This window comes from Jaculus jaculus, chromosome 9, assembly GCF_020740685.1.
Source record: "Jaculus jaculus isolate mJacJac1 chromosome 9, mJacJac1.mat.Y.cur, whole genome shotgun sequence".
NCBI lineage: Eukaryota > Metazoa > Chordata > Mammalia > Rodentia > Dipodidae > Jaculus > Jaculus jaculus.
This window is the reverse complement of record NC_059110.1, coordinates 18,711,309-18,724,496: the sequence shown is the minus strand read 5'-3', so window position 1 is coordinate 18,724,496 and position 13,188 is coordinate 18,711,309. Positions and strand designations below refer to the sequence as shown.

General features: G+C 44.8%; 1 protein-coding gene across 3 annotated transcripts in view; it reads left to right on the top strand.

Moving 5' to 3' along the window:
- Positions 1 to 6,832: 6,832 nt before the first annotated feature.
- Stxbp5 (syntaxin binding protein 5) overlaps positions 6,833 to 13,188 on the top strand; it is a 148,000-nt gene continuing 141,644 nt past the window's right edge. For all 3 annotated transcript variants that reach the window (XM_004651137.2, XM_045158313.1, XM_045158312.1), the window contains exons 1-2: positions 6,833 to 7,012; positions 8,306 to 8,403. In XM_004651137.2, coding sequence (XP_004651194.2) covers positions 6,833 to 7,012; positions 8,306 to 8,403 — 278 coding nt within the window. The remainder of the gene's footprint in view (positions 7,013 to 8,305; positions 8,404 to 13,188) is intronic.

Below are 13,188 nucleotides of genomic sequence, written 5' to 3'. Positions count from 1 at the left end.
AGAGAGAAAGGCAGAAAGAGAGAGAGAGAATGGGCGCGCCGGGGCCTCCAGCCACTGTAAACGAACTCCAGATGCGTGCACCCCCTTGTGCATCTGGCTAACGTGGGTCCTGGGGAACCGAGCCTCGAACCGGGGTCCTTAGGCTTCACAGCCAAGTGCTTAACCACTAAGCCATCTCTTCAGCCCGGCTTGGTCATTTTTATATCTAGGGTTGAAAACCATGCCCCTTGGCTAAAACAGAATTGCCCAGACCCATTATTTCAGCAGGGTCTAGAGAACCCATTCTTAAAAGGAGTATGAACTAGGCAAGCTAACCAATTAACATCAATACTACAACTTGCCAATAATTTAAATTCAATACGCTTTTAAATGGTGTGGTGAATTGATGATTGTCCTCACAATCTGCTGGGACTTTATAAACTGAAATTAGTCAATAAAAATGAACATTAGCCAGCAATGTAGATTTTATCTACTTTCCAGGAAGTCTTTGCCAATAAATAGTTTCTTATTAAAAAAATGTTTTTCAGTTTCTACAACTAGCATCTAGCTGATCCTATCAAATCTGTACCATAGCTTTCGTTAATTTGGTTGCTATTATACCAGATAACGAAGTCAGGCTAATTCAGGATACATTTCTGATATTGTGCAGATTGTGCCTCATAATATAGCCTTTCTTTGTGTGTATTTATCCCCTTCCCCTGTCTCTGTCTCTCTGTGTTTGTGTTGAAATCTGTCTTTCATCCAGTAACTCCATATTTTTTAGTGTCACCCTGACTCAGCTTAAATGAATCTATCTATCTATCTGTATAACTTGACAGTGGAATGCCATCACATCATTATGCTCTGGTTTATTCTTCAGCAAGTAAGTAAAAAAGAATTCCATTTGGGAGACTGTCATTTGCCTAAAAGTAGCAAGCTGTGGAATTGCTTGAAATCAGATACTGATTCAGTCATTGGAATAAAACAGAAACTATGGTGAGAGTTTGTTACAGGTAAAGTTCCATGTTTTGTGTTAAATTTTAAAATAAACGGTATAAATTAGTCAATTTTTATTCTATTATAAACTGAAACATTTAATTATTTTTAAATCTACTTCTTAAATTTTCAGTTATTGAGGGTCTATTATTTTATCTTTGCTATTATGAAGGTTTAAAGGAGTTATTATTTTGTGTAAATGCATTTCTGGATATAATCTATGACACTCAAGTTTAGAAGAGATAAATTGTAACTTCACAAAGCTAATCTATATTCATCTTAAATGTTTTTTTTTTTTGTGTGTGTGCATTCTTTCATCTAGTAACTCAGTATTTTTTAGTGTCACCCTGACTCAGCTAAATGAAATCTATAACTTGACAGTGGAATATCATCACATTATTATGCCCTGGTTCATTCTAGGCATCTCCTAGCAACTGAAGTTTTGGCAATGTGAGACTGAGTTCCTAGTCTGATGAGAAAATAAGGTATGGAGCCGGGCGTGGTGGTGCACACCTTTAATCCCAGCACTTGGGAGGCAGAGGTAGGAGGACTGCCACGAGTTTAAGGCCATCCTGAGACTACATAGTGAATTCTAGGTCAGCCTGGGCTAGAGTGAGACCCTACCTCAACAACAAAAACAGAAAAAAAAAAAAAAAGAAAAAGAAAAAGAAAAGAAAAGAAGGTGAGTAAATTAGAAAAACAAACAACAACTCTATAGTCAAAAACAGGACTCCCACAACACATAACCCACAGCCCCATGGGGATTACAAGCAGCCCCACTGAGGAGGGAGTCCAGCAGAGTGAGGGCAGGGACGAGGGGAAAGAGGGAAACAACACATGATGTATCCATACAAAACATGTTGTTTATTTAAAAAAAGAGCTAAAAGAAAGAGATAGAAACCAAAAACATAATTTTATGAAAATAAGGCTACTACATACATAGGGGTAAGATGATTGAATAAAGACATAAATTAAAACAGGGACCTAACAAATTGGTGACCCTTTGCATAGTACCTTTCAATGCAATATTAGAACAAGAAACTGACATTTTTAATATACACTGAGTGCTAAGCAGTATAATACTAACTTTTTACATATCATTTCTTGGCCCCCATTTTAATCCACATTAAACCCTAGGAAGAAGGTAGTAGTATGCTCATTTTTATACATCAGGAATTTGACTCTTAAAAAAATTAAGGATTTTGCCCAAGTTTGCACGGATTACCTGAGCATGGATTGAAATTCCTGGCTGGCATACAGCAAAGCCTAGGATTTTTCCACTATGCCACAAGGCCTCTGAACAAATTACCCAAAGGATTTATTCCATACCTAGGTGAAAATCTAGAATAAGAAAAAAAAAATCTGAGGGGGCATAATCTCTCTGTTTGGCACCTTCTTCTATGGAGTCATTTACATATTTTAAAAATATTTTATTTATTTGTAAGGAGACATAGATAGATAGATGGAAAATAAGGACAGACAGGTAGACAGAAAGACACTAGGATCTCCTGCCCCTACAAATGAATTCCAGATTCATGTGCCAATTGTGCATCTGGCTTTATGTGGGTACTGGGGAATTGAACCTGGGCTGTCAGGTTTTATAAGCAATTGTGGTTAACTGCTGAGCTATCTCCTCATTGCATTTTTTTTTTAATTTTTTTATTTATTTGAGAGCGACAGACACAGAGAGAAAGACAGATAGAGGGAGAGAGAGAATGGGCGCGCCAGGGCTTCCAGCCTCTGCAAACGAACTCCAGACGCGTGCGCCCCCTTGTGCATCTGGCTAACGTGGGACCTGGGGAACCGAGCCTCGAACCGGGGTCCTTAGGCTTCACAGGCAAGCGCTTAACCGCTAAGCCATCTCTCCAGCCCTCCTCATTGCATTTTTAAGAAAGTTCTACCTGTAAATGTGATTTTCCAATGTTTCCCTTCCACATCCCTTCTAAAGCTCTTCTTCCTGTTGCCAGGATCAACCCCTTCTGTAGCATATGCTTGCCTGTCCCCAGTTCCAGGTCTTCCCTAGCCCATAAAAAGACCCTCTTGAGTCCTTGTGATAACAGACTTCTGTGGTGTTCTTGAGAGCTAGAAGGCCGTATCTCAGTGGCTCCTAAGTGGGTTCTAACCCAGGAGCTAAGGCGCTGGAACTCACTGTAGCACAGACCTTCTGCGAAATCAGTGGCCTTCTTGGATTCTTGCTTTACTAGTTTCACGAATGAGTTTCACAGATCACAGGAGGATGAAACAAATTTCAGAAGAAGTTGATTAGAGCTTGATAGAAAGGAAATACTCCTGTCAGTACAGTGGAAGAGGTCTCCAAGGAGACTGGGTTATTCATTTTGGTTAGTTTTTTTTTGTCTTGTTATGTTTTGTTTTTCAAGGTAGGGTCTTACTGTAGCCCAGGCAGGCCTGGAACTGACTATGTAGTCTCAGGGTAGCCTGGAACTCAAGGTGATCTTCCTCCCTCTGCCTCCTGGGCACTGGAATTAAAGGCATGGGGCTGCAGGCCCTGATGGTTAGGGTTTCTATGGAAGATAGCACAGGTTGAGATTTGCCAAACACCAGATTCACAGGCTGCTATGTTACATGGAACAGATTTCCCAGTTTCTAGGTGAGAAAGCCCACCCAGGTTTCTGAAATGTGGGACAATATTTCCAGAAATCTTAGGTAGGAATCAGTTTCTGTCATCTAGGTAGGGTGTGAGCTTAATCTAGAGATCTTTCCTGGAGGGTGTAACTTTCCAAGGAAGAAAGGAGATAAGGAAAACACCTGGCTTTCTGTAAGCCTAGTGACATTTCTAGCTTCTAGTCAAGGAGGAAAAAAAAATACCATTTACTTTTAGGGTTCTGTTACCCTGACTGCCTAGCCAGTTTCTGTCTCTGACCACTCGAAATAAGTTACTCCACCACTGATCCCATCATAACGTTTTGCAATTGATTATGTGTATGTCACCCCCTTGAGATTGCAAGCAAGATTTGCATTTTTGTTTCTTATATACCTAACACAATGTGTCACTCTGTATCAAATGTGTTTTAGAGAAATATATTAGTACATAAAAATTTTAGGGACCGGAGAGGTGGCTTAGTGGATAAGGCACGTGCCTGCGAAGCCTAAGGACCCAAGTTCAATTCTTAAGGTCCCACCTAAGGCAGGTGCACATGGTGGTGCATTTGTCTGGAGTTCGTTTGCAGTGGCTGGAGGCCATGATACACCCATTCTCTCTCTCTCATTCTCCTTCCCTGTCTCTCTTTCCCTTCCTCTCTCTCTCCTCCTTTCTCTGTCTCAAATAAATAAATAAATCTTTAAAAAAAAGAGTTTAAGGCTAGAGAGATGGCTTAGTAGTTAAGGCTCTTGCCTGTGAGGCATAAGGACTCAGGTTCTGTTTCCCAGTACCCACATAAGTCAGATGCACAAGGGAGCATATGTGTCTGAAGTCCTTTGCAGTGGCTAGAGGCCCTGGCATGCCCATTTCTCTCTCTCTCTCTCTAATTGAAAAAAAAATTTTTTTCGAAGTTTATTATCACATAGAAATAAAGTCTCCAAGTTTAATTTATTATCCCTTCCCTTTCGCCTCCGTGAATTAACTTCCGACTTCAAGAACGACGAAACCACAAAACAAAATTCTACAGGTTCCAAGTGGAATGCATGGACCCGGCATACGGAAGCTCGGTAGAGAACTACATTTCCCGAAAGCCACCGAGCTCCAATCGTAGCTGTCTGCTGACCGTTCTTGAAGGCGGGTCACATCACCGGGGCCGGGAGTGGCCAATCACAATGGAGAGGGAGGTGCCGCTTTTTCAGTGCGGAACTAACAAATCCTTGTAGCAGCGCCGTGGTGGCTTTTTGCAGGACCATGGCGACGGTGGGGAGTCATTAAAGCTTGAGATTGTCCTCTCGGCCTCGACCCCTTGTAGGAGTTTGCCTTCAAGGCTTTCTTACCGTTCCCACTCCCCACACCCCGTCCTCACCTGCCCCTTTGCCAGCCGGCCACCTGTCCCTGTTTGAACGCAGGCTCCCCTCCCGCCCCCATCCCCCAGCACGAACCTCTCCAGCTTGGCAAACTTGAATCAGTCATCTTTCTGTAAGCATCCTTGGGAGACTGGTCTAGAGAAGCAGCGGTCGGGTCTGAGCCAAAACTTCGCCCCAGTCTCCCATGTGACGAGCGGAGAAGAGGCTCGGAGGGTTTCTGCAGGACGACTTACGAGTAAATGACAGGGCGGGCTGGAGGTTGTAACAGCGGTTCGCGCCCCCACCCCACCCCCAGCCTCCCTGCAGACCGAATTCGGGGTGGTGTGTCACCCTTGTCCTTTGGTAACCCGTCCCTCTACGGCTACCTGCCCCCGGCAGCCTCATGCCACCCTCAGGAAGGATGCTGGGCTAATCGCACCCCCGCCCCCACCGGGGTGTCTGTCCTGGTACCTAGGGAGTCTGGCATCCTTTGGCCGACTGACATAATTCGTTAACTAGACGCTGTTTTCCAAAACCCACATCCAAACGCATCCAAAACAAAGCCCATCAGCCAGAGGCCAGGAGCTGCCCCAACGTCCCCCCCCCCACCCCCAAACCCCACTCCCTACAACCCAACCCCATTTAAAGACCCAAGTCCAGGCTTCTCGCTGGCTGGTGGGTTCTCCACGTATTTTATTTATTTATTTTTTTACTATGCTAGCTGCAGGAGGAAGCCGCTGTCTACTCTGGCAACCCGTTGGGGGTGTGTGTGTGTGGGGGGGGGTGGTGGTAGGGGGAGAAGCAGGGGGTGGGTTAGCGGTGGTGGTAGGGAGAAAATGCAATCCGCGTTTGGGATTTTCGCAGAGGGATAATTTCAAGCCCCGGGGCTTCTGGCGGGCCAGGAGGGTTGGGGGGGTGGGGTTGGGGAGGAGAGCGAGGGAAATGGAGAGGAGGGAGGGGGGGGCGGGCTGCGGCGCGCCCGCGCATGCGCACGGCGTCCCGGGCCGCTCCGCGGAGCCTCTCCCCCCCCCCTCCTCCCTCGTCCCCCTCCCCCGCCCGCCCCATCTGCCGCCACCGCCGCGGTCGGCGCTGTTCTCCGCGGCTCTGGCCGCTCGCTGCTCCGAGCGGGCGTTGGTGGAGTGTGTCGGGGCGCCCTGGTCTGCAGAGGCGACCGAGCTCGAGAGAGAGAGAGAGAGAGAGAGAGAGAGAGAGTTAGAAAGAAAGAGAGAGAGAGAGAGAGAGAGAGAGAGAGAGAGAGAGAGAGGAAGAGGAGAGGGAGGGAGAGGAAGGGAGCGCGGCTCGCACGGGCCAGGGCCGGAGGGTCGGCAGCCCCGGGCGCGGGGCGTGCGATGCCGGGCGCGCGGCGGCGCTGAGCGTTCGGGGAGGGCCGCGCGCAGCGAGCGCCGGGGCGGCGGCGGCGGTGGTGGTGGGGAGGGGGGGCCCGAAGCCGACGCCGTAGCGGGCGAGTGCGGGGCCCGGGTCGGGGGTGGGGGGAGTCCGGGGGGGGGAGGGCAGCATGGACGCGGAGGCGGCTCGGGGCGGCGGTAGGGCGCGCAGCCCGCCCGCGGCCAGGTGAGGCTGGGCGGGGGTGTCGAAGCGGCGGCGGCGGCCCCGGAGGACCCGGCGAGGGTGTGTGTGTGTGTGTGTGTGTGTGTGCGCGCGCGTGTGCGCTGTGCGTTGTGTGCGGGGTGGGCTGGGGGCAGCGCTGGTGGTCGCTGGCGGTGGCCGCTGCGCTGTCGTCGTCGTCGTCGTCGTCTCGGCGGCGGTGGCCGCAGGATTTCCTGTTGGGATTATCTCCCGCTGCTCGCCGCCCGTCCTGCCTCCCGGCGCGCCCGCCACTCGGCGGCGGCGGCGGCTGCTTGGTGCGCCCCGGCTGTCTAGCTCGTCCCACCCGGCGCACCTCGGCGCGACCATGAGGAAATTCAACATCAGGAAGGTCCTGGACGGCCTGACCGCCGGGTCGTCGTCCTCCGCCTCGCAGCAGCAGCAGCAGCAGCAGCAGCCCGCGGCGGCGGCGGCGGCCGCGTCGTCCGGGACCCGCGAGCCCGAGATCACCGAGACGCTCCAGTCCGAGCACTTCCAGCTCTGCAAGGTGAGCCTTCCCGCCGCCGTCGGCGTCCCGGAGCTGCGGGCGGCTTCGTCCCGGCTTCCCCCATCACCCCCCCCCTCCCACCTCGGGCTCATCAGGGACCTTCGGAACTCTTCCTGGATGGACAGACGTCCCCTTGGTTGGTGGGTGGGTGCAGTGGGTGGAGGGGACATTGAAACCCTCTCTCTCTTCCTTGATATCCACCCTCCACTCCCCCCCCCCCGCACCCCTTTCCCGTGCCAGAAGCTGCACTTGTTTCGAGGCTGCGGTTCATCCGCATCCTGACACTGCCAGCTACACAATCCGCCTGATACTTTTTCTGTGATCGTAATCATCCACCGGCTTCGACGTGTCCTTTGCGAACAGTGTCGGACGAGCATTGTTTGCCGGGCCAAGTAAACCTGTTCCACCAGGTGTTTTGCTCATCACTTTTTCCCTTCGAATCTGGGATGAGTGGAGTGGCTTTGCAAGGAGGAGTCACGCACGGTTCTCTCTGGCAAGCAGGGCGTTTTGGTTAGAAACTTAGGGCTGGGGTTTTGTTGTTGTCATTGGCCTGTTGATGGCACGGTAGTTGTCACAGCCTTCTGTAATTCAGAAAGAATGATGCAGCGAATTAATTCGCCAGCTGTTCAGTGAGAAGTACACACTAGCCTCCTTGTTAATGCTGCTTCAAGTACAGCCATGCATTTGTCTGTCAGTTGCTTAAAGGGTCTCCATATACTTTTTTGCTTTAATTTCCTAAAATAATTATGGATTTAGTAGTAAACTGTTAAAAATATTTTTGAGCCCATTTTTCATTCTGCTATAATTGCAGATCGTTGCGTTACAGGTTTAATAATTGTTTGGACAAATCATTTACTTGGACAGTTAATTATTTAACAGCTTTGTCTTAGAAACCCTTGCATTTAAAATCAAAATAAAGGTTTGATGGGGTATTCCTCTTCACATTCACTTGAATCACGTTTTACAGCAAATTTACAGGATTTCAGACCGCTATAAACTTTAGTAACTTGGCAACAAACGTGCTAGTTTACACTATTAACAGGACATTTTCCTTTGCAGAATACAAGTATTTACAGAAGCAGAAATTAACATGCAACCTTGGATCGATCTTTATCTCACGTTCTGTGTTCTTAGGGTTGGTCTCACTTTGTTTTTTGAAGCAGTGTATAGATAGATATGTGTGTGCTTTGTGTATAGGACAGTTATTTCTAATTCTAATACCTGTATTGACTGTTCTATTTTTAAATGCTGCTTGCTGCCTGGGTTGCTGTGATGTCACTTGTGCATCCCTAGACTGTTCGCCATGGATTTCCCTATCAACCCTCGGCCTTGGCCTTTGATCCTGTTCAGAAGATCCTGGTGGTGGGAACTCAGACTGGTGCTCTAAGGCTGTATCCTTTCTTTAATTTTAGTCCTCAATTTTTGCTTTATTTCCCCCAGTCCTTCTGTATTGTGATTTAGTTCCAGTTTTTTGTCCTCATTCAATCCCAAGGGAACAATGCAATCAGGTATTTGTTATGAGAAATTCCGTGGTGTTGTCTTTTCCTTATTATGCATATTTTCCTGTGGAATGTAGCTGTGGTGGTTCTCGACTATCTGTGGTACCTGTACATTAATCAAACTATGAGTCTAAAGTTTTGTTATAGTGACTACTTTATAAGGAGCTAGAAGTTTCTAAGGGGAAGCACATCCACACATGTTAGTGGTCTGTGGAATGGGGTGTGTGATAAATGAGATTTAAAGAAAATAGTGCACTTTTGCATTGGTTTTTAAAATACTTTGTATACTAGATGCTGAACGTAATGCCTGTTTATTACTCTAATGAATTCAAGATTGGATTTCCATTTGTTTGTTTCACATATAGACGTCTCCCTAGGGGGAAGAAATTAACAGAAGAAAAATTAGCCAATTAGCTTTTTATAAATAGATAGGAAGAGTTAATACTCCAACAGATTTTAGACTAGGAAATTGTTTTGTAAAATGCACAGGGATAAATGTAGTCTGTTGATATATTTTTCCTCCTGTAGTCTTCATTTGTTCTGTATATGTAAAAGCCATTGTCATTAGTACATTAAAGTATTGGTAGAGAAAAATTATTTTTCTGGGTTATGCATGAATCATATAGATTTGTCATGAGCAAGTTTTTTCAAATACTTCAAAAGATTTTTTTCAAGAACTTTATTTTGATTTGAACCATGCAGTCTTTCTTGCTTTCTCGTTTTATACTACTTAGCTTCACGTAAATGTGTGAATACTGTTGCAGGGACATTTAAATGCATACAAGTATTCTTATTTTTAAACAATTTTTTTTAAAAAAGAAAATACTTCGCTCTTGGGTCTGTAGCCTATCTGCTTTCTACCTACTTGAGCACCTGCCTATTTAGGTAATAAATAGGAGAATCACTAGATTATCTCACTAGACAATCACTATTGGCCAAAATAATAGAGCGGGAGAAAACTTTTACTTATTTAGTATTTTAGATTTATCAGCATTTGAGTTAATTGTGTGCTAGGCATTTTATGGATAATTTTTCAAATATTTTAGAGGTTCTACTATATGACATTAGGATATGCCTCAGATTGGATTCCTGATGTAGTAGATTGCCTTCCAACTGCTAACAGAAGTTTTCAAGTGAAGGCTACCCCACACACAGAGTAAATGCTAGTAATGCCATCCTATTTTTCAGTGGTCACATCTACAAAGTCTATTTTAGTTTTCTGAAGATAGTAATAATTCTGTCAGTATTCAGCCAAACTTTGAAGGGAGTATCAAGACTGCATAGTCTTGTACCAGGACTCTTTGAAATGGAAAGATTTATTCCCCCAAATTCTCAACTGGACTGAATAAAATACCAAAGCAAGAGAAAAGTCGAATATAATCAGTTATTTTTAAATTATCTTGCTTTTCTTTTTAATATTTTTATTTATTTGCAAGCAGAGAGAGAGAGAGAGGGAGAGGGAGAGAGGGAGGGAGGGGGGGGGGAGAGAGAGAGGGAGAGAGAGAGAGAGAATGGGCATGCTAGGGCCTCCAGCCACTGAAAATGAATTCCTGATGTATGTACCACTGTGCATCTGGCTTTATGTGGGTTCTGGTGAATGAACCCTGGTCGTTTAGGCTTTGCAGGCAAGCACCGTAAATGGCTGATCCATCTCTCCAGCCCCTTGCTTTTCTTTTAATTGAGTTCATTTTTTAACAAAACATTCTCTCTGTGATCACACCAGGCCTCTGAAAAACCATAAGTTCATTCACTTGGGCTGATTTTATTGTACAACAAAATTCTATTGCTTTTGAATAATTAGCGCACACATACCAAAGATATCAAGTTAGTTGTTAATTAAAAGTAAGCATCAAGGGCTGGAGAGATGGTAAGTGGTTAAGGTGTTTGCCTGCAAAGTCTTAGGGCACGGGTTCAATTCCCAAGTACCCACATAAGCCAGATGCACAGGATGGCACATGTGGCTGGAGTTTGTTTGCAGTGGCTAGAGGTCCTGGCATGCCCATTCTATCTGCTTCTTCCCTCCCACATCTGTCTCTCCAATATATATATATATATTTTATATATATAATATATATATATATTTTGTTTTTTTGAGGTAGGTCTCACTCTAGCCCAGGCTGACCTGGAATTCACTATGGAGTCTCAGGGTGGCCTTGAACTCACGGCAATCCTCTTACCTCTGCCTCCCAAGTGCTGGGATTAAAGGTGTGTGCCACCACGCCCGGCTAAATAAGTACACTTTTTTTAAGTATCTAGTGCTCACTGACTTTTTCAGTTAGACCAGCTGACCAGGGAGTCCCAGTTACCCTCTTGACTCCACCCCGTCGGTTCTGGGGTTACAGGTTTTGTGGCCATGCCTGACTTTTGTTAAGTTCCTCAAACACAGGTCTTCTTGCTTGTACATCAGGTGCTGAGCAGTCTTCACAGCCCTGCAGCTGTTTTTTTGTGTGTATTTTTTAATACTTATCTATGTTCTCATATTAGACTCTTAGTCTAATATATTTGCCTTAAAATGTGTCTTTAGGACAGAATACTTTATTTTTCATTTAGTGTGTGTATATAGGGTGTGTGTATGGTCATAAACGTCACGGTGCATGCCTAGAGATCAGAGGACAACTTAGATGTGTTGATCCTGTCCTTGCAACTGTTCCCCAAAAATAACTTTTTTATTTTTAAAAAAACTTTTATTTGTTTGAGAGAGAGAAATTGGTAGATGATAGATAGATGAGAGAGAGAGAGAGAGAATATCAATGGATGTGTCAGGGCCTTCAGCTGCTGCATATGAACTCCAATGCGTGTGCCACCTGTGCACCTGGCTTATGTGGCATGTGGAGAATCAAACATGGGTCCTTGGCCTTGCAGGCAAGTGACTTAACTGCTAAGCCATCTCTTTAGCCCTACAAAACAGCTTAAAATATTTTATTTATTTGAGAAAGAGGGAGAGAAAGGCAGATAGAAAGAGAAAGGGCAGGGCAGGGCTTCTTGCCACTGCAGATGAACTCCAGACACATAAGCCACTTTGAGCATTTGTCTTCACATGAGTACTGGGGAATTTAACCTGGACCATCAGGCTTTGCAACCACCTTTTAACTGCTGGGAAATCTCTCCAGGCCCACCATTTTTGAGACAGGGTCTCTGTCATTGCTTTGCCGTTAGAAAGGCCAGCGTAGCTAGAGTGTGAGCTTTGGTGTTCCCTGGTCTCCCTTCCTGTCGTCTGCAGTGCATTGCTCTGCTTCATCTTTGCAGGGTTGTTAGGGATCAATCTCATATCAGTAGTTTTGTGAAGCAAGTGCCTTCAGTCCGTGAGCCATCTCCCCAGCCCCCAAGAAAACATTTCTTTTCCTTTTATTAAGTATATATCAAAAAAGTAGATATCTTCCCAAGTAGAACTACAAGAATTCCAAATGTAGATATATTTGGATAATAGAGTATCTTCCATTAATGTTGGAGGTCTATACTGAGTTGATTATTCTACATGGAGTACAAAATAAAGGAAGCTCAAAGCACTGGTTAGGAAAGATATGTATGTCTAATGTTTGCAGATAAGGATTTGTGGCTATTAGATTACATAAAGAATACTTAATCAATAAAGAGAAAACATATTTTATATAATCAGTGAAAATAAAATGTTTTGCTGCATTAATATATAACAAATGACTGATGATAGATGGCATCATCCATGTGTTTATTACTTGACTTTACTGGCTTCTGGAGAAGATGTGAAGTTGGAGTGTACTTACAGATAAGAAACAGGAAAGTTGTTTTTTGTTGTTGAGACTGTCCCATGTAGCTTCCCTTGAACTTCCTAGTCTGTGTAGCAGAAAATGACCTTGAACTTTTTCTGATCCTACTTCCTCTACCTCCAGAGTGCTGGGATTACAGGTGTGAGAAAAGCATAATTTATATACCAAGTCATGCAGTAGTAATGGAAGTTTATTTTTTTGCTGTGTAAAAATACATAAAATTTGATTTTTATCAGCAAGCAAGAAATCAAGTTGGGATAAAATATTCCATTATCCATTTGTAGATGGATTAATAGAGAGAGAGAGAGAGAAATAAGTACTGAGGAATGACAGTATTTTTTTTTTTGACTTAACAGTCTATTTTCATTTTTCACCCTTATAGTCAGAATATTTACAAAAATACTTTAAACATGCTTTAAAATAAAACCCAACCAATATTCAAAGCAAAAGCTCCACGATGTATTGTTTCAGGTGTGTTATTACCATGTATGCCCTCACCCCATTTATTAAGCTGAAAAAGGTCAAGCAATTTCAAGTTCATAAATTTTGCCCAACTACATGGAGAGAATGTGTTCCAAGTTAGGAGATAGCATGGCTGTTGAGAGATGTCTCCCTAGGGCACATGTGCTATTGTAAGGAAGGGTGTCTTCCATAAATTTGAATGCGGCCTTCTAGATCTTCTAGTGGTGGCTGGTTTAGTCTCTTGATTCTAATGATGTACTCCAGGAGGTAGAGTCAAGTTTATTCTAATGATGTACTGCAAGAGGAAGAGTCAAGCTTCCTGATCCCTCTTTTGCAGGCTTGCATTAGCTACATGTAAGACTTAGGAAAGCATTCCAAGCTGAAGGTGGGGAAACCTGCTTGAGGGAGAAACCCCATTCCAGCATAAACTCCCCTTAATCCTATTGCAGAAACTGTTTTCACTCTGGGGACA